This window comes from Oncorhynchus kisutch, linkage group LG26 (genome assembly GCF_002021735.2).
Source record: "Oncorhynchus kisutch isolate 150728-3 linkage group LG26, Okis_V2, whole genome shotgun sequence".
Classification (NCBI taxonomy): Eukaryota; Metazoa; Chordata; class Actinopteri; order Salmoniformes; family Salmonidae; genus Oncorhynchus; species Oncorhynchus kisutch.
Genome location: NC_034199.2, coordinates 39,572,604 through 39,597,590, shown reverse-complemented (window position 1 = coordinate 39,597,590; position 24,987 = coordinate 39,572,604). Strand labels below are relative to the sequence as shown.

General features: G+C 42.2%; 2 protein-coding genes across 5 annotated transcripts in view; both read left to right on the top strand.

The window, feature by feature from the left end:
• Window positions 1-7,112, top strand: part of LOC109871120 (band 4.1-like protein 5) — a 51,790-nt gene extending 44,678 nt beyond the window's left edge. For 2 of the 4 annotated variants that reach the window (XM_020461959.2, XM_031805851.1), the window contains exons 22-26: window positions 2,313-2,394; window positions 2,542-2,622; window positions 2,835-2,900; window positions 3,089-3,234; window positions 3,838-7,112. In XM_020461959.2, the coding sequence (XP_020317548.2) occupies window positions 2,313-2,394; window positions 2,542-2,622; window positions 2,835-2,900; window positions 3,089-3,234; window positions 3,838-3,904 (442 nt within the window). In that variant the 3' untranslated portion in view covers window positions 3,905-7,112. The remainder of the gene's footprint in view (window positions 1-2,312; window positions 2,395-2,541; window positions 2,623-2,834; window positions 2,901-3,088; window positions 3,235-3,837) is intronic. The other 2 variants (XM_031805852.1, XM_031805853.1) reach the window with 2 other exon arrangements.
• A 1,310-nt stretch (window positions 7,113-8,422) lies between these two features.
• ramp1 (receptor activity modifying protein 1) overlaps window positions 8,423-24,987 on the top strand; it is an 80,110-nt gene continuing 63,545 nt past the window's right edge. The window contains exon 1 of the mRNA XM_020462285.2: window positions 8,423-9,012. Within this exon, the coding sequence (XP_020317874.1) occupies window positions 8,955-9,012 (58 nt within the window). The 5' untranslated portion in view covers window positions 8,423-8,954. The remainder of the gene's footprint in view (window positions 9,013-24,987) is intronic.

Below are 24,987 nucleotides of genomic sequence, written 5' to 3'. Positions count from 1 at the left end.
TGTGTTGTTGGATGGTGTACAGTAGTTAGGGTGTGTGTGTATGTTGGATGGTGTACAGTAGTTAGGGTGTGTGTATGTTGGATGGTGTACAGTAGTTAGGGTGTGTGTGTTGGATGGTGTACAGTAGTTAGGGGGGGGGGGTGTTGGAGGGTGTACAGTAGTTAGGGGGGTGTTGTTGGATGGTGTACAGTAGTTAGGGGGGGTGTTGGATGGTGTACAGTAGTTAGGGTGTGTGTTTATGGTGGATGGTGTACAGTAGTTAGGGGGGGGGGTGTTGGATGGTGTACAGTAGTTAGGGGGGGGTGTTGGATGGTGTACAGTAGTTAGGAGGGGTGTTGGATGGTGTACAGTAGTTAGGGGGGGGGGTGTTGGAGGGTGTACAGTAGTTAGGGGGGGGTGTTTATGTTGGATGGTGTACAGTAGTTAGGGGGGTGTTGGATGGTGTACAGTAGTTAGGGTGTGTGTTTATGGTGGATGGTGTACAGTAGTTAGGGGGGGTGTTGGATGGTGTACAGTAGTTAGGGGGGGGTGTTGGATGGTGTACAGTAGTTAGGGGGGGTGTTGGATGGTGTACAGTAGTTAGGGGGGGGGTGTTGGATGGTGTACAGTAGTTAGGGGGGTGTTGGATGGTGTACAGTAGTTAGGGGGGTGTTGGATGGTGTACAGTAGTTAGGGGGGTGTTGGATGGTGTACAGTAGTTAGGGGGGGTGTTGGATGGTGTACAGTAGTTAGGGGGGGTGTTGGATGGTGTACAGTAGTTAGGGGGGGTGTTGGATGGTGTACAGTAGTTAGGGGGGGGTGTTGGATGGTGTACAGTAGTTAGGGGGGGGTGTTTATGTTGGATGGTGTACAGTAGTTAGGGGGGGTGTTGGATGGTGTACAGTAGTTAGGGGGGTGTTGGATGGTGTACAGTAGTTAGGGGGGGGTGTTGGATGGTGTACAGTAGTTAGGGGGGGTGTTGGATGGTGTACAGTAGTTAGGGGGGGGGGTGTTGGATGGTGTACAGTAGTTAGGGGGGGGTGTTTATGTTGGATGGTGTACAGTAGTTAGGGGGGGTGTTGGATGGTGTACAGTAGTTAGGGGGGTGTTGGATGGTGTACAGTAGTTAGGGGGGGTGTTTATGTTGGATGGTGTTCATTCACTGTCAGAGCAAACGTAGCTAGCTACAGCCTTATACCAGTGCTGGTGTAGGCCCAAATCAATATGTTTATGCAACAGTATCTTCTGAATCCGAGAGGAATAGGCAAAGAATGAATATGTTAGCTACATGAAGTAAGAGAGAGTATTTAATGTAGCCAAACATTCTAGGGTCCCACTCCCCTGGGAAACACTGTCCAACACTTTGGTTCCTACCCTGTCACAATAATACCTACATAGAGATCCTATTAGTATTCTAATGAATAGTAATACGAATGCCTCCCTGGCTTTTTCATCTGTGGTCATTGTTATATTTTCATGATTCCAACAGTTGATCTAAATCGGAAGTCAAATCGACATTGCAATATTTGGTTAAAAATAAGGCCTCTATTTTTATGCACATATCGTGCAAGCCCTATGTCCCAGTGTGGAAATTATATATTGTAAAATGAGATGGACTTTTGGTTTAAGCTTGATTTGTTTTATACTGTTCAATCAGAATGGAGAAAGCTCCATTGAAATAACTTGTAGAATCTATGTGTTGCCACCCTGGGTCATACTACACAACTCATAAAGCACATTTACAACTTTTATTATTCAAAAAACATTCAATACCGTCATACTGTCAAAAATCACCTCATGAGGAGGAGATATTTTGGCCATATCGCCCAGCCCTATGTGAGGCTAAGAGTGGGGCACACCCAGGTTAAGGGGGCCACCTGTCCAGCAGTCAGGACTACAGCTCCATCTGAAACTCATTTAAGGATATATGTCACTTCTTAGATTCTAGTCAGCATTGTTAGCAAGCCTTCTTTAGTCTACTAGGCTATAGGTTGCAGCACTCAAGACCAAGACAGTGTTTTTACACAGCTCTCTGCTGCCATCTTGTGGATTATGGGAATCATAGCTCTCTGATACCATCTGATTGAGCATGGGAATCACACTCCTGCTAATGTGACATGACTCAATTCTGCCTGGATACATGTCTTTGTATATTAAGCACTTGTGAGGATTGTGTCCATTGATAATGTGTATGTTAGCCTTGCTATTGTTCAGTACTTCCTCATCAGACCCCATAGGAATGAATTAAACTCTCGTCCCTCTGTCTTCTGCCTCGTCCCTCTGTCTTCTGCCTCGTCCCTCTGTCCTCTGCCTCGTCCCTCTGTCCTCTTCAGTGTTGAGATGTTGGCTGTGGATCTCATGCAATCAGCACCTATGATGCCCCTTGAAATACTTAACGGAGGGCAACCAACAAAGGTAATCAATTCATCTGTGTTTTGCTTTTCCGGTTACTCTCGTGCATTAGAATGGAAACTACATCTGAATGCACAGAGAATTGTATGCCTTTTTTTGTGGGAATGTGATAGCTGTTTGTAACGTAGCTATTGGCTTGTCACTATGCAGGCCGAACCTGAGGAGCTGAAGATGCCCACCCCTCCGCCACTGAGCAGTAACCTGATAGACTTCTCAGACCCAACCCCAGTAGTAAGTCTATAGACCCCGTCTGCTGCCTCACGCTTCAGCTGCTGTTATCTGTTGCCTTGACTAGATCAAACTTACCAAAAATAAGTGCGATTCGCTTTCAAGTTTAAACCCAATAGGCCTACTGTACGTTGACAGGTCACCTATTTACTTTGGCCTCATTGTGCCAGGTGATAGGTGTTTGAGTGTAACTCTTCAACATTCTTCTCTTGTAGTTACCGCCATCATCAGTGCAATCCAAGCCCATGATATCACCTCGCTGGATCATCCCTGCTGCTGCAGTGAGTACTGATGGACTTTCACTGTCCTCCAGGCTTTAATGCTCCTGTCTGTCTTTAGCCTGCCTTTCTGTCCTGTGTTTAAGTATGTCTGTATTTTAGTCTGTCTGTATGTCAGTCTACCATCCCTACTGTAGCTGCCTCAGAGACTGACACAGCCAGTCCACTTTCCTCCTCCCATTCTAACACAGCCACTCGCTGCCATCTTTACTAACGACCTCTTTGACCTTGACCCCTCTGCAAAGACCGCCGCCCCTCTCCAACCTGAAGGTGGAGCTCTCACTTCAGCCCTGCACCCCCATCTCTCCTCTCAAATGCACAATGTGATTGAGACCAGGTAACTCCGTCGTGGCACGTCGTCATCTCTACCTTGTCCTAATGTTCTTTAGGTCATCTCATCTGGACATTGTGGTCATCGTTGCTATGTGTTTTTGGTGCCATGCCATATGCTGTGTTGTAAAGAGTAGACAATATAATTCTCCATCCTGTTTAATAATTGAAGCCTGTAGTGATTAACATCCCCATTTACTAATTATGGTCCTGATGAGCTTCTTGAAATAGCTTGGTAAAAGCTGGAGCTAAATGTTTAATTTCCCACTACATCCCTACAGAAGTTATAAAGTTTGGCTGTACTGCTGAATAATGTCTGTTCGTTCAGATGCATGTTGTGACCACTACAAGTTGGTAGTGATCACATCAGGTAAATGGAAAGATGAATGGTGCAGGCAGGTCTCCTGGAACAATATGCATAGATTGATGGATGTGAACCGTCTTGTGCAGTTTCTCATTACGTTGTGACGTTCCCATGCATCACATTATACTGGCTAGCAATACAGTATTCCTATTCTACTAGAATATTACTATGATACATTACTTTATGTTGTGCACACTGAAAAGTAGGTCTTCTGGGCTTTTTATTTAGTTGTTCTCCTCTCACCAGCATTCTGGCCCAGCCACCCAAAGAGCACGGCACCAAGCACAATGGTCTGTTGACCACTGAGCTCTGAGTGGGAACCAGGGAGGGAGCTAGCTTCTACCCTCCTCACAACGAATACTTCCTACTCCTGGTGTTTCCAAACTAGGGGACTACTTCCTACCCTGAGCACATTCATCTCCTACTGCATTCCCAAACCTGGGGGAAGTTCCTGCCCTAGTGACAGCCAGTATCTCCTACTGCGTTCCCAAACCTGGGGGAAGTTCCTGCCCTAGTGACAGCCAGTATCTCCTACTGCGTTCCCAAACCTGGGGGAAGTTCCTGCCCTAGTGACAGCCAGTATCTCCTACTGTGTTCCCAAACTATTCCCAAACCAGCAGCAATCAAGAGATTGGAATTCCTCGTCTCACTATATTCCAGTTTGGAGCAGTGTTTTTATTTTAGTACCACAGTTGGTTCACTGCTTCTTTTCATAAGCATTCCTACAAAGTGCACAGACTCCCTTTTAGAAATGTTTACAGCAGGAAGGGACTGCAATAAGTGCTAAGGAAGAGGACATCTGTTCCTCAAGCCACTGAATTACATTGGAGCACCTGGACCTGGACTCTGAGAAGATATGAAACACTGGAGCACTGGACCTGGACTCTGAGAAGATATGAAACAATGACTTTCTACTGATGGTTTTTAGTCCTGTGTTTTAAAACCTTTTTTATTTAAAGTCATACAGAGTGAATCAATCAAGTACCAGTGTTCAGATAGGACCTGGTGCTCACTAGATGTTTCTGAATCTGATTTAAGACTCAGTTATCAGAGACAACAGCAATATGTAGAATGCAGGCATGAATTTAGCCACATCTAAAATGTTATTCCTATTTTGTATCCATATAAAAACGCTGTAGCTACAATCTGCCTTAAGCTAGCAGAATGTTAAATTATGATCGCATAACTTTACACAGTAAGGAAATACTACCACTACTAGTACTAATACTACCACTATTTCTACTGTATCTAGGCCTATACTGTACTTTAGTTTTTCATCTTACTGAGGCCACTGCTTACGACTGGAGTGTCTGTGTGTGATGCTAATATCTAATCATGTAGTCTTGACACTTTCTGGCTGTGGTCATCAATGACAGGTGACATGACTCATAGGCTGACAGAGGAAATAGTCCTATCACAAACTGTCTCTCCATTGGTTCTTTTCCACACTAAGCCAATCACATACAGGATCTCTGGTGGTAGGAAGTTGTCAGTCAACTGTATTATTCACTAATGTAAGATGTAATTAAATGTATTTTAGATATCAGATGGGCGGTAGATCAGAAGTAGGTATTTGCGAGACGATGTGCAGTAGAGGTAAAAGCAGAAGACATTTTCAAATACAGTTCATTTGAACAAGTGATCTGTGAACAACACCCATCTCAACGGAAAGACTTAAAACACATCACGTTTAGTTTTTTAACTTAAAATAGCCACTCTGATAAGATGTGAAGTGTTCTCTCTCTGTGTCATGAATATAAACTCAGCAAAAAAAGAAACGTCCTCTCACTGTCAGCTGCATTTATTGTCAGAAAACTTAACATGTGTAAATATTTGTATGAACATAACAAGATTCAACAACTGAGACAAACTGAACATGTTCCACAGACATGTGACTAACAGAAATTGAATAATGTGTCCCTGAACAAAGGGGGGTCAAAATCAAAAGTAACGGTCAGTATCTGGTGTGGCCACCAGCTGCATTAAGTACTGCAGTGCATCTCCTCATGGACTGCACCAGATTTGCCAGTTCTTGCTGTGAGATGTTACCCCACTCTTCCACCAAGGCAAGTTCCAGGACATTTCTGAGGGGAATGGCCCTAGCCCTCACCCTCTGATCCAACAGGTTCCAGACGTGCTCAATGGGATTGAGATCCGGGCTCTTCGCTGGCCATGGCAGAACACTGACATTCCTGTCTTGCAGGAAATCACGCACAGAACAAGCAGTATGGCTGGTGGCATTGTCATGCTGGAGGGTCATCTCAGGATGAGCCTGCAGGAAGGGTACCACATGAGGGAGGAGGATGTCTTCCCTGTAACGCACAGCGTTGAGATGGCCTGCAATGACAACAAGCTCAGTCCGATGATGCTGTGACACACTGCCCCAGACCATGACGGACCCTTCCAAATCGATCCCGCTCCAGAGTACAGGCCTCGATGTAACGCTCATTCCTTTGATGATAAACGTGAATCCAACCATCACCCCTGGTGAGACAAAACCGCAACTCATCAGAGAAGAGCACTTTTTGCCAGTCCTGTCTGGTCCAGCGACGGTGGGTTCGTGCCCTTTGGCAATGTTGTTTCCGGTGATTTATGGTGAGGACCTGCCTTACGACAGGCCTACCAGCCTCGCTCAACCTATTGCGGACAGTCTGAGCACTGGAGGGATTGTGCGTTCCTGGTGTAACTCGGACAGTTGTTGTTGCCATGCTGTACCTGTCCCGCAGGTGTGATGTTCGGATGTACCGATCCTGTGCAGGTGTTGTTACATGTGGTCTGCCACTGTGAGGATGATCAGCTGTCCGTCCTGTCTCCCTGTAGCACTGTCTTAGGCGTCTGTCAGGACATTGCAATTTTTTGCCTTGGCCAAAAATCTTCATGCAGTCCTCATGCCTCGCAGCATGCCTACGGTACATTCACACAGATGAGCAGGGACCCTGGGCATCTTTCTTTTGGTGTTTTTCAGAGTCAGTAAAAAGGCCTCTTTAGTGTCCTAAGTTTTCATAACTGTGACCTTAATTGCCTTCGGTCTGTAAGCTGTTAGTGTCTTAACGACCGTTCCACAGGTGCATGTTAATTAATTGTTTATGGTTCATTGAACAAGCATGGGAAACAGTGTTCAAACCCTTTACAATGAAGATCTGTGAAGTTATTTTGGATTTTTAAGAATTATCTTTGAAAGACAGGGTCCTGAAAAGGGGACGTTTCTTTTTTTGCTGAGTTTATAAACTAATTTGCCAAGAACATTCTTTGTCATATTATTGAATTGCATCAGAGATTGTAGAGATGGTGATTGACCAAAATGAGTGGTATTTTTTTAAAGCTCTGAGAGGAAACTTTTCTCAGTTTAAACATACCACTTTTTCTCTCTGCTGTTTGAAGTTGTGCTTCACCATGTAAGTGCACTTGTGCTGTAGCTCTCGTACCTTAATTTATTCCTCTTTTTGTAAGACCTTGTTCTTCCCACTGGATTTAAGTGTATTGTAGATGGAAAAAATAAACTGCTCTCGATAGTCACCATACCGATTTTGTATCTTGTTTGTACATTGAACGTCATTACTTTTTAAAGGATATGTAGGCTAGTATGCCAGTAGTAATTTTGTACAATGTAGTAAATTCTTTAAGTAAAAAAAGGTATTGTAAAAAAAAAAAAAAAAAAAAAAATGTGTATTCTTCCATTTAAGATCTCTGGTCTTTGAGAACATTTTTATCTTCCTGTACATGCAGTATTATCATGAATTATATGTCCATCGGCATCGATTCATTGATTTCCTATAGAGCCTTTCCACCACCAAGACTCACCTCTTCCACCACCAATGTGTAGCACCCACTTGGGGGGGATGCATGGTCAGCAACCATTTCTGCCAGAACGCTCACCACACATCAGCTATCGGGTGGAGAGATTAATAATCTATGCCAATGAGGAATTTGAGCGGTTTGTTGGAATTGCGGGAGCTGTGATTCTGCGTTTATATATTCTAACGCTAGATGGCAACATTAGGTGAGGTTGGACTGTACTACTTAATCGTCAAGCTTGCGCAACCTGTCTGGTTTAACCCCTTAAATCCAATCCCATAGGTCAAACGTATTATCTTAAAAAAAAAATATATATATATATATTGAAGCCTATGAACTTTGACATCACAATGTGTAGTAGGCTAGGATGGAAGTCATATTTATTATGTCAACAATGACACCAGGATGATACTGATCACTTTTCCCAGAAGGAAGTGTTCATTTTGAATGTGTAACAGGCACCGGTTCGTCACAATTTTTTTTCATGTACAGTACTGAATGTAATGTAGTCCCTGCAGCAAAGTCGGCCTCTGCCTATTGCTGCGTTCAAAACAACTGGGAACTCGAACAATCAGTGATCTTCAGGTCGGAGCTCTAGAAAGAGGCCCGAGTTCGCGAGATCAAATCGATATTTTTCCCCAGACGTGTTTTGAACACACTGAAGTAGGAAGTCGAGATTTCCCAGTTGCTTTGAACGCGGCATTACCCCCAGAATAGTTTACCGACATCGGGGATCATGCGTACCGATTTCAGGGGGCCGGATCATATTTGTAAAATAATTGATAGACTGCAAATTGACCCCAAGAAGCCCAAACATATACATTTGCCTAAAACCTATTCATTTTAAACCTTGCTGACATTTGTATGCTTGGGAATACTTTGGAACAGATTTCCAAAATTAAAATTAATTTGAGCTGATTTGCTGGTGTTTATAAAATAATATATTTGTTTTGCTCAGAACGTGGGGCGTAAAATCAAATCACCTGCGTCGTGTTGGGGAACCCTGGTTTACATTCTGGTTATGGTCCCTTAGCTCTCTCACGCACTCTCTGTTGGTGTCAGTCAAGAGAACGCACGCTCGAGACCCAGCAGTTCACTGGTGGCTCTACTCTGGCTCAGTATGTTTCGCTTGCGCATGGTTGGTTGGAGTTGCCAAGTATGTCCTCGTAGTGTACGCAAGGTTTTTGGACTCTAATAGAACTTACAATTTTTTTAATTGTCAATACTCTATGTTGGTTGCATATTTATTTAAATGATAGCGAATCTATTTCGTAAAGAAAGCTGGCGGGATAGGTTACTCCGAAAGCAAAACTCCCGACGACCAGAACCAAGTGTACCTCTTCCGAGTTTTTGCGCAAGGTGATAGTGACGGTGACGACAGTTGAGCTGCCTTTATAGTTGGCTGAGAGGAACGAGTCGAATGCTTATGGATTACAACTCTGTGATTCTGTGACAGAGTCGTCTCTTAGTGGATACATTAGGGAGGAGAATTGTGACGCTTTTATCGTCTGTTTCATCTTAACGCTTCTCCAACTTCTTGCATTGGATAGTCGTTTTTAAAGAAGACCATGGCATCGGATACCACACCAGTGTTTTCGAAACAGGTGCTCCTGTGGCTGGTTGTAGGTAAGTTTTGGAGAGACGCGCAGCGCACCGCTATCCTTGATGCCGCTCGAGGCTTTCTTTAATTCCATTTCTACAAATGATGCCTGGGCATGATGGTTTATCATTCATTAATGAATGATGACCATAACATTATTCGATAGAAACTAGAAAGATGATAAAGTATTGACATTGAAATAATGACCATCCCTTTCATCATGTCAAAGCATTGATTCATTAGTAATATAAATATTATTATATCATGTTAATATTTTTAGAGGTTCATATATTCAATCATTTTAGAAAACCATGAAAAATAATATTCATCGTAGCTAATTAACGTGCTTGTCTGAGCCGGAGGGTTGACTTGTGTATATATGGAAAGTCGTCGTCATGAATCCCAATTATGACATATCCTAAGGGCATTTTCAAATCATTTCGCGAAAGGAGGACGCTCCAGACATGGAAGGTCTAAGTGTCTTTTAAAAATGTCATGTCAATATGACATTTAGACTTTCCAGCAAGTTGGAGGTGCTCAAAACGGACCCATCCACACAAGTTAATTATCGGTTTTAATGAATCATGCAAAGCTCCCTCCTGCTGAGAAATGTATTTGACACTTCTCTTAACCAGCCTGCTGTGCTAAGGTCTGATGAGGGGTGTTGCTGTCTGTGCACACGCTTCACTTTGCTCCCTAGTTTTCCGCTCCCCATCAGCACGATCCACGTGGAGCCTCTCTATATTTCCTGTACACACACCGATTCACAGGACCAAGACATGGCGCCTCATAACTATTTAACTATTTCTGTCTAAGAATAGGCTAGCGTTCACTTTGCCTATTAAAAAGCTAGGTTTTTGGCGCTGTCTAGCCTACTGTTAAAACAGATGGAATATTTTGCCTCCCTAACTGAGGTGATAATCGTTCTCAAATGATAGTTCACGTCATTCAATATGATATGATTAATATGATTTGTTTCCCGGATAAACCCGGCAATTGTGGATGCTTCGCATAGTACTGTAATGGTCTGTGGTGTTTAACTGTGACAGACTGAGTCATAACTGCAGAGGGCCACTGTGTGTTAGGACCCATACAATACAGCAGCTCTGACTTTTAAATGAGGGAACTCTTATTCATATTTTTTTTATTTTATCTCAAAACTGAGTATAGAAATGGGAGCTTGTCATTCTAAAACATTCCTCCATTTTTTGTTTTGTTCATAACAGAATCTCAATCAATACACAACCCTTTGTGCAAAATGCAGTCCACCCTACTGTACACTAAGAGCCCTGGCTAAAAATCACAAGAAAATAATATTTAAAACAAGCTCAAAGAGCATTTACATAGCTTGTCTCAGTCTCTCTATTTCAGTGTTGTCTAATTAAGCTTCTTTTTTTAATTGGCTTAAATGAGGGTGGAATTTCACTCTCTTACAAAATACAATACATTTAGCAGTATGTTTTATAGTTGTGTTATCCCTGCTGGTTGATCCAGTGAGGCATGCTTAGCTGCAGTGTTGTTCTGATCCAGTGAGGCATGCTTAGCTGCAGTGTTGTTCTGATCCAGTGAGGCATGCTTAGCTGCAGTGTTGTTCTGATCCAGTGAGGCATGCTTAGCTGCAGTGTTGTTCTGATCCAGTGAGGCATGCTTAGCTGCAGTGTTGTTCTGATCCAGTGAGGCATGCTTAGCTGCAGTGTTGTTCTAATAAACATGTACAATTAACAGAGGGCTCCTGAATAATGAGTGACTGTAGGGGTGCCAGATTATAGGGAACATTCTTGGGTGACGCCAACACTTCCTCCCCATGAAGCACCAGCATGCTTTTCCTATATGAGGTTATTCTCTGGCAAGGACTAAAATCTACAAACTGAACTAAGTTTGTCTTGTTTGCAATGCTGTGTTTCCTGTTTTGTCAGTTCTGTTTCTTTGGAACTCTGACCTCCTGTGAACCCTGTTTTTCATCATTACATAATGTCACTCAGAGGGAGTTTATCGAGCATTCAATCAGAGGTGCTGACAACAAGGCTGAAGTATTGACTTGTGGTGAGAAAAGGAGACGAGGTGAAGTGAGGCCCAGAGGAGTTGGCTAAGTAGTTTAGGAGACAGAGTGGATGTGTAGCGCTGGTAAGGAATTAAATGGAGGGGGTGAGGGAGGAGCGGACGAGGAAGACCTATTGGAGTTGGCTATGTAGAGACAGAGCGATGGTCTACCGCTGGTAGGGGGAAAACAATGACCCCATGGGATGACGGAAGCAGGGAGAGAAGTGTCAAGTTTGTCCCCCTCCCCCCTTTTCCAGAGCTGGCTTTGTGTGGCAATCAACACGGATCCTCTGAGATTCATTACCCTCACAGGTGACTCACCACTACTCTCTCTGGCCCTCTCCAACACACACAGACTTACACCCTCTCTCTGGCCCTCTCCAACACACATACTGCAGACATACAGTTAAAGTTGGTCAGTCATTCTTTTCATTTGTTTTGGAGACATACTCTGCCCCTCTCCAACAGGACATTAAACGTCACCATTCCTAGGAGAAAGAATCAAATAAATCTCCCTGTTTGGTGAGGAGAATTCCTCTTACCCAGAGAGATTAATAAGAAATTGTGGAGGCGGGGCCGAGGTAGGCAGGAAGAAAAAGTGGAGATTGGTGTTTTGGTTGTTTTATGACCACAGTTGTCAGCTCTGCTGTGTTCTCAGGTCCAGTTGGACTGGCGGGACAGGACCACTCACTTGTGATTGGACTGATTGGAGCCATCTGTCGTGAACTACATTATGTCTGGAGAGATCAGGATGGAAACCTTGCCTTTTTTCATGTGGTTGTGCTCAAGTGTAACATGATAAATATCTGGATTTCTCTTTAAATACGACAGTAGCTACAACTCTTTCTATGGTCAGCCTCCCATATTCAGTGAGCGGACTTCTGCCAAATGTAGCATGGCAATAGGCCAATACTTTTTGCTTTAGCATACAGCAGCATTATTTATTTCACTCAGTGGGCAGCAGAGCTGATTTTACAGGCCATTGGTTTTCATGCCTGTCTTATAAAGCACATTTAACCTTGTATAGCAAAGGCACCACATCCCTGCTGGCTGCAGACAGAGACGACCAATGGCTTCTCATTAGTCACCCAAAATCCAGGGAGTGAAGATATGAAAATACACTCCTCTCTTCCATTATGCATATCTCTCTATATCTATATCTCTCTCTATATATCTCTATGTATCTATATCTCTATCTCCATATATAGCTCTATCTATATATCTCTATGTATCTTTATCTCATCTATATCACTATATATCTATCTAGTTCTCTCTCTCTATCTCATATATATATATATATATATATACATGCATACACACACACACACACACACACACACACACACACACACACACACACACACACACAGTGACTTTTGTTATTGACCAAATACTTATTTTCCACCATAATTTGAAAATAAATTCATTAAAAATCTTACAATGTAATTTTCTGGATTTTTTTCCTCATTTTGTCTGTCATAGTTGAAGTGTACCTATGATGAAAATTACAGGCCTCTCATCTTTTTAAGTGGGAGAACTTGCACAATTGGTGGCTGACTAAATACTTTTTTTTATATATATCTATATCTCTCTCTATATATCTATATCTCTATCTATATAGCTATATCTAGCTCTCTCTCCCTATATATCCATCTATATAGCTATATCTCTCTCTATATATCTATATCTCTATCTATATAGCTATATCTAGCTCTCTCTCCCTATATATCCATCTATATAGCTATATCTCTATCTATATAGCTATATCTCTATCTATATAGCTATATCTAGCTCTCTCTCCCTATATATCCATCTATATAGCTATATCTCTATCTATATAGCTATATCTCTATCTATATAGCTATATCTAGCTCTCTCTCCCTATATATCCATCTATATATCTATATCTCTCTCTATATATCTATATCTCTATCTATATAGCTATATCTAGCTCTCTCTCCCTATATATCCATCTATATAGCTCTCTATCTATATGTATATATCTCTATCTCCATCTATATATCTCTATCTCTACCGATATATCTCTCTATGTATATATATATATATATATCTTGCTCTATCTACATATCTCTCTATATAGCTATTTAGCTAGCTCTTTATCTCTCTATATCTATACATCTCTACCTATTTCTGTCTCTATATCTATATATCTCTCTATGTATCTATCTCCATATATGTATCTATGTCTCTCTATCCATCTATATATATATATATATATATCTGTCTATCTATATCTGTCTATCTATATCTCTATGTATCTATATCTCTCTATCTAATATATATCTAGCTCTATCTAAGCTCTCTATCTATCTCTCAAGTTTGGGGTCACTTAGAAAAAATGTCCTTGAAATGTCCTTGTTTTTAGAATAAGGCTGTAACGTAACAAAATGTGGAAAAAATCAAGGGGTCTGAATACTTTGCAGTATGGCTGTCCCCAAGATGGCACCCTATTCCCTAATACAGTGCACTACATTTAACCAGTGGAGATAGGGTGTAGGGTGCCATTTGGGATGCATTTCTCTCCACACTTTGTTTTATTGTCACACACACCTGATAGGTGCAGTGACATTTGTTGTTTTACTGGGTCATCCATAGTAGTATGGCAACCTTGGTTAAATTAGGGGTAAGTGCCACAAGGCACATCGGCAGATTTTATTTTTTACCTTGTCAGGTATTCGAACCAGCAACCTTTCGTTTACCGTCCAAATGCACTAACCGCTAGACTACCTATCGCCCTTTACCCACTAGTCACGGCCGTCTGAGCGAGAGAGTGAGGACAATTGCTCTCAGGGACCAGTCATTCAGTGAGCAGCCAGCCACATATCTAGGGCCGTGACGGTAATTACAAGTATTTGTGGAGCAGTTTCCCATTGAAGCCCCCTGTATGTAGCAGCACCGCTTCAAGCCCTCAGCTGGACAACTCATTGTGTACCAACGACTCTCTGATCCAACTGAGCTGCGTGCTGCATGTTAAGGAAGTGCAAACCGCTCACAGAAGTATGATTTTAGAGGGACACACACACACGTACATACGCACTGGTTGACTTACCATTAGGCAGAAGAGGCAATTGCCTCAGGCCTCATGTCATCAAGCGGCATCATGAGCTGGCCATAAAAAATGAAAAATACAAATAAACCAATAAAAGATTCTATGCTTGAGGCCTCCTCATGCTCCGCTCGAGGCATCATAAAATAATAATACAAAATCCCCCTCAAAATCCGTCTGTTTGAGCTAGTGGCTGTGTCTCAATCCTACATCTGTTGATGTTCGGCCTTCTACATCTGCGGTGGAAGGTGGCTGAGCTACAGCAATGTTTATCAGACCATTTGTCAATCATTTCGCTACACTCGCATTAACATCTGCTAACCATGTGTATGTGACAAATTAAAATTTGATTTGACCAGGAGATATCCCAAAAATCGGTCTTCTCACGAAAACATCCGGGACGTTTTGGGTGGCACTCTATACCCTTCTATAGGAAGTTGTAACTCTCATGAACACAATGGTGTGCTCCCTTTTGCTCGACAACCCCACAAGTGTCACAAGACACATCTTTTGTCTTGCCTATTCACCCTCTGAATGGCATACACACACTCCAAGGCTTAAACATCTTTCTTTAACCCGTCTCCTCCCCTTCATCTACACTGATTGAAGTGGATTTAATAAGTGACATCAATAAGGGATCATAGCCTTCACCTGGATTCACCTGGTCCATCTATGTCATGGAAAGAGCAGGTGTTCTTAATGTTTTGTATACTCAGTGTATCTCTATAGGACAGACACTTAATTCCTTTTGAATCATTACATTTTGTTTCTGTTTTTCCATGTACGCATCTGTTATTACATGGATCTATGTGGGCTAATAGCACTAAGGCCGAATGTTTAATCAAATCATTTTTGTAAATATTTTTTCATACCTACAGACGTCCTAAAATTTGAAATCAAATAGCTAAATGATCCTTGGTATGACCATCTTAATACAATTCTATATGTTAGCTCTGTTGAAAACCAGCCCCGGGTCATTAGACTCTAGGGGCTATTTAATACATAATCCACAGCATAATTATTAACAAGACCATGCTTGGAGAGATATTCAGTGTCTGATTTATTGTTACACTGATTGAAGTGGATTTAATAAGTGACATCAATAAGGGATCATAGCCTTCACCTGGATTCACCTGGTCCATCTATGTCATGGAAACCAATCACTGCCCTTCTTTATGAGGCTTTCGAAAGGCTCCCTGGTCTTTAGTTGAATCTGTGCTTGAAATTCAATACTTGATTGAGGGACCTTATAGATGTTCTATGTATAGGGGACAGAGGAAGGGTTAGTCATTCACTACTAGACTGAGGGACCTTATAGATGTTCTATGTATAGGGGACAGAGGAAGGGTTAGTCATTCACTACTAGACTGAGGGACCTTACAGATGTTGTATGTATGGGGGGACAGAGGAAGGGTTAGTCATTCACTACCAGACTGAGGGACCTTACAGATGTTGTATGTATGGGGGGACAGAGGAAGGGTTAGTCATTCACTACTAGACTGAGGGACCTTATAGATGTTCTATATATGGGGGGACAGAGGAAGGGTTAGTCATTCACTACTAGACTGAGGGACCTTATAGATGTTGTATGTATAGGGGACAGAGGAAGGGTAGTCATAAAATATATATATATATTATTTCACACACAGTGAGTCGATGTAATTTATGTGACTTGCTAATCCAAATTTTACTACTGAACTACTGTTTAGGCTTGCATGAAAAAAGGGTCTGAATACTTATGCAATTACTATTTTAAGTTAGCAAATTTTTATTAACCATGAAAACATGTACAAATATTTTGTACCACTTTGGCAATTAGATATTTTGACTAGATTGTTGACAAAAACTTACAATTAAATCTGTTTAAATTTGAATCCCACTGAGTACTTTTGCATGTCGTTCTCTTTTTTTGTCCGACTGCATCAGATACGTGATCTACATATAGGAAGACAAAGGGGCACTGTTCAAATCACGTTTTATTTGTCACATACACATATTTGGCAGATGTTGTCATGGATGTAGCGAAATGCTTATTTGCTTATTCGCTCACTCGGATGCTTTCTCTGATGAGATCATTTCAACCACTTGCGAATTGAAGGAAAGTTGACGGGTGCACAGTGTTTGGATGTTGTAATTATTTTGGATGAATGTGCATAGGTAATCTAGTTTTTGAAGTGATTTTGTTTAACAATCAAACCAAAACACATGCGTCGAACAGAACAGTGAAATGCTGACTTACAATCCCTTAACCAACACTACAGTTTTAAGAAAATGCCCCCAAAAAGTAAGAGATAAGAAAAACGAATAATTAAAGAGCAGAAGTAAATAACAATATTTGGGCTATATACAGGGGCTATATACAGGGGGTATATACAGGGGGCACCAGTACACAGTCAATATGCGGGGGCACCGGTGTCGAGGGACTTATGTACATGTAGGTAGAGTTATTAAAGTGGCTATGCATAGATAATAACAGAGAGTAGCTGGGGGGCGGGGGGCAATGCAAGTAGTCTGGGTAGCCATTTAATAAGCTGTTCAGGAGTCTTATGGCTTGGGGGTAGAAGCTGTTTAGAAACCTCTTGGACCTAGACTTGGCGCTCCAGTACCACTTGCCATGCGTTAGCAGAGGGAACAGTCTATGACTACGGTGGCTGGAGACTTTTGCAATGTTTAGAGCCTTCCTCTGACATTGCCTGGTATAGAGGTCCTAAGATGGCAGGAACTTTGGCCCTGGTGATGTACTGGGCCGTACGCACTACCCTCTGTAGTGCCTTGCGGTCGGAGGCTGAGCAGTTACCATACCAGGCAGTGATGCTCTCGACAGTGCAGCTGTAGAACCTTTTGAGGACTCATGACAAATCTTTTCAGTCTCCTGAGGGGGAATAGGTTTTGTTGTGACCTCTTCACAGCTGTCTTGGTGTGCTTGGACCATGTTAGTTTGTTGGTGATGTGGATGCCAAGGAACTTGAAGCTTTCAAACTGCTCCACTACAGCCCCGTTGATGAGATGGGGGACATGCTCGATCCTCCTTTTCCTGGAGCCCACAATCATCTCCCTTGTCTTGATCACCTTGAGGGAGAGGTTGTTGTCCTTGCACCACACGGTCAGGTCTCTGACCTTCTCCCTATAGGCTGTCTTGTCATTGTTGGTGATCAGGCCTACCACTGTGTCATCAGAAAACTTAATGATGGTGTTGGAGTCGTTCCTGGCTGTGCAGTTATGAGTGAACGGGGAGTACGGGTGGGGACTGAGCACACACCCTGAGGGGCCCCCGTGTTGAGGATCAGCGCGGCGGATATGTTGTTACCTACCCTTATCACCTGGGGGTGGCCTGTCAGGAAGTCCAGGATCCAGTTGCAGAGGGAGGTGTTTAGTCCCAGGGTCCTTAGCTATGGGGTCCCAGGGTCCTCAACTATGGTGTTGAACGCTGAGCTGTAGTCAAAAAATAGAATTCTCACGTAGGTGTTCCTTTTGCCCAGGTGGGAACGGGTAGTGTGGAGTGCAATAGAGATTGCATCATCTGTGGATCTGTTGTGGTGCGGTATGCGAATTGGAGTGGGTCTATGGTTTCTGGGATAATGGTGTTGATGTGAGCCATGACCAGCCTTTCGACGCTTTTCTTTGCTACAGATGTGAGAGCTATGGGTCGGTAGTCATTTAGGCAGGTTACCTTAGTGTTCTTGGGCTCAGGGACTATGGTAGTCTGCTTGAAGCATATTGGTATTACAGACTCGGACAGTGAGAGGTTGAAAGTGTCACTGAAGACACTTGCCAGTTGGTCAGTGCATGCTCGGAGTACACGTCCTGGTAATCCGTCTGGCCTAGCAGCCTTGTGAATGTTGACTTGTTTAAAGGTCTTACTCACATCGGCTGTGGAGAGCATGATCACACAGTCGTCCAGAACAGCTGATGCTCTCATGCATGTTTCAGAATTTATTTAGCTCATCTGGTAAGCTCGTGTCACTGGGCAGCTCTTGGCTGTGCTTCCCTTTTGTAGTCTGTAGTAGTTTGCAAGCCCTGCCACATCCGACGAGTGTCGGAGCCGGTGTAGTACCATTCAGTCTTAGTCCTGTATTTACGCTTTGCCTGTCTGATGGTTTGTCGGAGGGCATAGCAGGATTTCTTATAAGCTTCCAGGTTAGAGTACCTTGAAAGCAGCAGCTCTAACCTTTAACGCGAATGTGACCTGCAATCCATGGCTTCTGGTTGGGGTATGTACGTACAGTCACTGTGGGACGACGTTCTCGATGCACTTATTGATAAAGCCAGTGACTGATGTGGTGTACTCCTCAATGCCATTGGAAGAATCCCGGAACATACTCCAGTCTGTGATAGCAAAACAGTCCTGTAGTTTAGCATCGGCTTCATCTGATCACTTTTTTATAGTCTTCTAGTCAGTGGTGCTTCCTGCCGCAATTTTTGCGTGTAAGCAGGAATCAGGAGGATAGCGTTATGGTCAGATTTGCCAAATGGAGAGCAAGGGAGAACTTTGTACGTGTCTCTGTTTGTGGAGTAAAGATGGTCTAGAATGTATTTCTCTCTGGTTGCACATTTAACATGCTGATAGAAATTAGGTAAAACTAATTTAAGTTTCCCTGCATTAAATTCCCTGGCCACTAGGAGCGCTGCATTGCGAGTGCGTTTTTAGTGCCAGCCTCAGTCTGTGGTGGTATGTAGACCGCTACAAAAAATACAGAAACTCTATAGGTAGATAGTGTGGACTACTGCTTATCATGAGCTACTCTACCTTAGGCGAGCAAAACCTTGAGCCTTCTTTAGATATCGTGCACCAGCTGTTGTTTGCATATATGCATAGACCCCTGCCCCATGTCTTTACCAGAGCCTGCTGTTCTGTCCTGCCGATAGTGTAAAACCCCCAGCCATATGTTCTTAATGTCGTCGTTCAGCCACGACTCGGTGAAACACAAGATATCACAGTTTTTAATGTCCCGTTGGTAGGATATACGTGCTTTCAGTTCGTCCCATTTATTTTCCAGTGATTGAACGTTAGCTAGCAGAACGGAAGGCAAGGGCAGATTAGCCACTTATCAATTAGATGAAAACATCTGGATGTGTTCTTGGCACAATAAAATGTTAGTTAAATTACATGTCTTTTACTTTATCACATTTTGTTGTCATTCTCACACACACACACACACACACACACACACACACACACACACACACACACACACACACACACACACACACACACACACACTTCAGTAACACTTTACTTGACACCTTGCGTTATGACATGGTCATGAAATGTCATAACAGCTGACAATACACACATTTAGACCTGTTGTGACATATGTTACGTTATTTTATGGATGATTGACACCTACATGAGTGTCAAAATCCACAAAACCTACCATATGAGGAAAACCATTCCATTACAACACAGCCTACTTCTCAACAGTATTATTATGATATATGTTTTCTAAAATGGACCATATTAAATTATCATTGTAATTGCGCACACCTATGACGTCAGACATGTACCTACCCCAATGCTCTGTTGCTGATGACTGGGATTTCAGCAGAAGGACAAGACACACTATTTTTTACTGATATAATGGAGTGTACTTGACAGGTCTATCTGGCTTACATCATTCTGATGGTTATGCTTCTTGACAGTGTTATAAAGTGTATTTTCTTAGTTCAATTAAAGTTGCACAGTATAGTCATAATGCTTCTTGACAGTGTCATAAAGGGTGTTTCCTTAGTCCAAGCAAAGTGGTCATAATAAATGTTCCCTCTAATTGTTTTCGTCACTGAGCAAATTTCAGGTCTGCTGAGCACAAACTTGAACGTTGTGAAAATTCTGTGCAATTCTGTGCATCTTCCAGCACGTCCCATGATGTCACGCAAAGAGGCACTGCGTTTGAAGGTAGGCCTTGAAATACATCCACAGGTACACCTCGAATTGACTCAAATGATGTCAATCAGCCTATCAGAAGCTTCTAAAGCCATGACATAATTTTCTAGACTTTTCCAAACTGTTTAAAGGCACAGTCAACTTAGTGAATGTAAACTTCTGACCCACTGGAATTGTGATACAGTGAATGTTGAGTGAGTGAAGTTGAGTGAAGTTCAATCTCGTGCTTCTCTGCGCCGGCCGATATTTCTTCTGCAGACACGCATGTGCGCAGCTTAGAGGGAACATTGGTCATAATGCTTCTTGACAGAGTCATAAAGTGTATTTTCTACAAGTCATTTTCAAATATGATGAAAAAGATTGTAAATAATTCATTACAACAACAGCAAAGGATTTAAGAAACAAACTTTCAAACGAAAAGGGAACTTCTTGACAGGAAGAAAGAACATTTGAATAAATGTGGGTTTTGACACTTATGTAGGTGTCATAACCAGCCATAAAATAATGCAATATATGTCACGACGTGTAAATATATGGGTCATGACAGTGTTATATTATGACAGGTCATGACAGTGTTATGATCATATTATGACAGGTCATGACAGTGTTATGATCATATTATGACAGGTCATGACAGTGTTATGATCATATTATGACAGGTCATGACAGTGTTATGATCATATTATGACAGGTCATGACAGTGTTATGAGCATATTATGACAGGTCATGACAGTGTTATGATCATATTATGACAGGTCATGACAGTGTTATGATCATATTATGACAGGTCATGACAGGGTTATGATCATATTATGACAGGTTATGACAGGTCATGACAGTGTTATGATCATATGACAGGTCATGACAGTGTTATGATCATATTATGACAGGTTATGACAGTGTTATATTATGACAGGTTATGACTGTGTTATGATCATATTATGACAGGTTATGACAGTGTTATGACAGTGTTATGATCATATTATGACAGGTCATGACAGTGTTATGATCATATTATGACAGGTCATGACAGTGTTATGATCCTATTATGACAGGTTATGACAGTGTTATGATCATATGACAGGTCATGACAGTGTTATGATCATATTATGACAGGTTATGACAGTGTTATATTATGACAGGTTATGACTGTGTTATGATCATATTATGACAGGTTATGACAGTGTTATGACAGTGTTATGATCATATTATGACAGGTCATGACAGTGTTATGATCCTATTATGACAGGTTATGACAGTGTTATGATCATATGACAGGTCATGACAGTGTTATGATCATATTATGACAGGTTATGACAGTGTTATATTATGACAGGTTATGACAGTGTTATGATCATATTATGACAGGTTATGAGTGTTATGATCATATTATGACAGGTTATGACAGTGTTATGATCATATTATGACAGGTCATGACAGTGTTATGATCCTATTATGACAGGTTATGACAGTGTTATGATCATATTATGACAGGTCATGACAGTGTTATGATCATATTATGACAGGTCATGACAGTGTTATGATCATATTATGACAGGTCATGACAGTGTTATGATCATATTATGACAGGTTATGACAGTGTTATATTATGACAGGTTATGACAGTGTTATGATCATACTATGACAGGTTATGAGTGTTATGATCATATTATGACAGGTTATGACAGTGTTATGATCCTATTATGACAGGTTATGACAGTGTTATGATCATATTATGACAGGTCATGACAGTGTTATGATCATATTATGACAGGTCATGACAGTGTTATGATCATATTATGACAGGTCATGACAGTGTTATGATCATATTATGACAGGTTATGACAGTGTTATGATGCTGGGTGTCAAGTGAAGTTTTACCCATATTTTTGTCAATGTGTGGCTTTGTTTTGCTTTTACCAGATTGCTCAGGTCTGTTTTTGACCTATATTATCATAATTTATGTAATGTTGAGTCCCTTGGTACATGAAGGTCATGATCATGACTGTCTTTGTAATATTCTCACAGAGTTAACATTTAAGTGACCAGCAGTTTATGCCGGTAAAATACCACAGTGAATGAGAGAGCCATATGCAAATAGAGTACATTTGTTACTGCCATAGGTTATGTGCTTATAGCGGTGACCTGCATTTATAGGCTCATTGGACCTCCTGAAAGATGCAGGATGGGGCTGTGACTCCTTTAGCTGCATTAAGGGACAGGTGTAAGCTTAGCCGCTGGTGAATATTTGATGCTTCACTACGCAGTGTCAATAGGTGGTGGTAGTGAGGGAGACGTAGGCTGAGTCTTAAATAGAACTCTTTTCTCTACATAGTGCTCTACCTTTTACCCTTATGGGCCCTTGTCAAAAGTTGTGCACTATAGGAAATAGGGTGCCATTTGGGATGCAGACAAGCTTAGTTCAGTGGGCTGGCTCCTGGCTGGCAGCTCTCTGCATTAGCTAATTATTCATTATGCAGATCTGGTCTCACCCAGCCAGTCTCCAGACCAGCGCTGTTGCAGCACACTGTTAATTTATTGAGGACAGAAAATAAGGAGAGGCAGGATTCATCTACTCCTCTCTCTCTCTCTCTCTGTCTCTCTCTCTCTGTCTCTCTCTCTCTGTCTCTCTCTCTCTCTCTGTCTCTCTGTCTCTCTCTCTCTGTCTCTCTCTCTCTGTCTCTCTCTCTCTGTCTCTCTCTCTCTGTCTCTCTCTCTCTGTCTCTCTCTCTCTGTCTCTCTCTCTGTCTCTCTCTCTGTCTCTCTCTCTCTCTGCCTCTTTCTCTCTCTGTTTGTCAAATCAAATGTATTTATATAGCCCTTCATACATCAGCTGATATCTCAAAGTGCTGTACAGAAACCCAGCCTAAAACCCCAAACAGCAAGCAATGCAGGTGTAGAAGCACGGTGGCTAGGAAAAACTCCATAGAAAGGCCAAAACCTAGCCTGGTTCCTCTCTAGGTTTCTTCCTATGTGGGGTGGCCAGTCCTCTTCTGGCTGTGCCGGGTGGAGATTATAACAGAGCATGGCCAAGATGTTCAAATGTTCATAAATGACCAGCATGGTCAAATAATAATGAGGCAGAACAGTTGAAACTGGAGCAGCAGCACGGCCAGGTGGACTGGGGACAGCAAGGAGTCATCATGTCAGGTAGTCCTGGGGCATGGTCCTAGGGCTCAGATCCTCCGAGAGAGAGAAAGAGAGAATTAGAGAACGCACACTTAGATTCACACAGGACACCGAATAGGACAGGGGAGGTACTCAAGATATAACTCTCTCTCTCTCTCTCTCTCTCTCTCTCTCTGTTTGTCAGTTTAACTCTCTCTCTCTCTCTCTGTTTGTCAGTTTAACTCTCTCTCTCTCTCTCTCTGTTTGTCAGTTTAACTCTCTCTCTCTCTCTCTCTGTTTGTCAGTTTAACTCTCTCTCTCTCTGTTTGTCAGTTTAACTCTCTCTCTCTCTCTTTGTCAGTTTAACTCTCTCTCTATTACTCTCTCTCTCTGCCTCTTTCTCTCTCTGTCAGTTTAACTCTCTCTCTCTCTATTACTCTCTCTCTCTCTTACTCTCTCTCTCTATTACTCTCTCTCTCTCTCTCTCTCTCTTTCTCTCTGTCAGTTTAACACTCTCTCTCGCTCTATTACTCTCTCTCTGTTTGTCAGTTTAACTCTCTCTATTACTCTCTCTCTCTCTCTCTCTATTACTCTCTCTATTACTCTCTTTCTCTCTCTCTCTATTACTCTCTCTCTCTCTCTGCCTCTCTCTCTCTGTCAGTTTAACTCTCTCTCTCTCTCTCTCTATTACTCTCTCTCTCTATTACTCTCTCTCTCTCTCTCTGCCTCTTTCTCTCTCTGTCAGTTTAACTCTCTCTCTCTATTACTCTCTCTCTCTCTCTCTTACTCTCTGCCTCTTTCTCTCTGTTTGTCAGTTTAACTCTCTCTCTCTCTATTACTCTCTCTCTCTCTCTATTACTCTCTGTCTCTCCCGCTCTCTCTGTCTCTCTCTCTCTCTCTATTACTCTCTCTGTCTCTCCCGCTCTCTCTGTCTCTCTCCCTCTCTCTCTCTGTCCCTCTCTCTGTTTGTCACAGAGTTTAACTCTCTGTCTCTTGATCAGCGAACTGTGTGCGTGCTTAGAGCTGAATGTGCCCAACCATGGGACCCAATCCATTACTCATCGTCATTGTGCTACAAAAGCTACTTCTCCCGGGTGGGTCCAAGGTGAAGCCTGGTCTGTGTCCCAAATGGCACCATATTCTGTACATAGTGCACTACTTTGACCAGAGCCCCACAATGTAGGGAATAGGGTACCATTTACTAGGCACCCTCTGACTACTGCTGCTCCCCTTATCACACACTCTGGTGCAGGGGTGTCATGCACCCCCAAAATCTGAGGGGGCACAAAGTACGTGTTGTAGACGGTTAGTCTGGGGCGGGGCTTAAGTCTGAACATTTAGAATTTTTCAAACACATGAAACAGCTTTTCCTGCATTCTAAAGCCATAATCATTAGACCTAATTGTATGTAAAAAATGTATATTTTTCTACATAGCATATCTTAGCATACAGTGCTTTCAGAAAAGCATTCACATCCCTAGACTTTTTCCACATTTTGTTGTGTTACAACCTGAATTTAAAATGGAATTATGATTTGGAAATGTTTACAAATGAATTAAAAATTAAAAAGCTGAAATGTCTTGAGTCAATAATTCTTCAACACCTTTTGTTAAGGCAAGCTTAAATAAGTAAAAATGTGCTTAATTTACAAGTCACATAGTAAGGTGCATGGACTCACTCTGTGTGCAGAGTGAGGCCCGTCAGTCAGCCAGTGAATTTCAAACACAGATTCAACCATAAAAACCGGGGAGGTTGTCCAATACCTCACAAAGAAGGGCACCTATTGGTAGATGGGTAAACGTTATTAATTACACTTTGGATGGTGTATCAATACACCCAGTCACTACAAAGATACATGCATCCTTCCTAACTCAGTTACCGGAGAGGGAGGAAACCGCTCAGGGA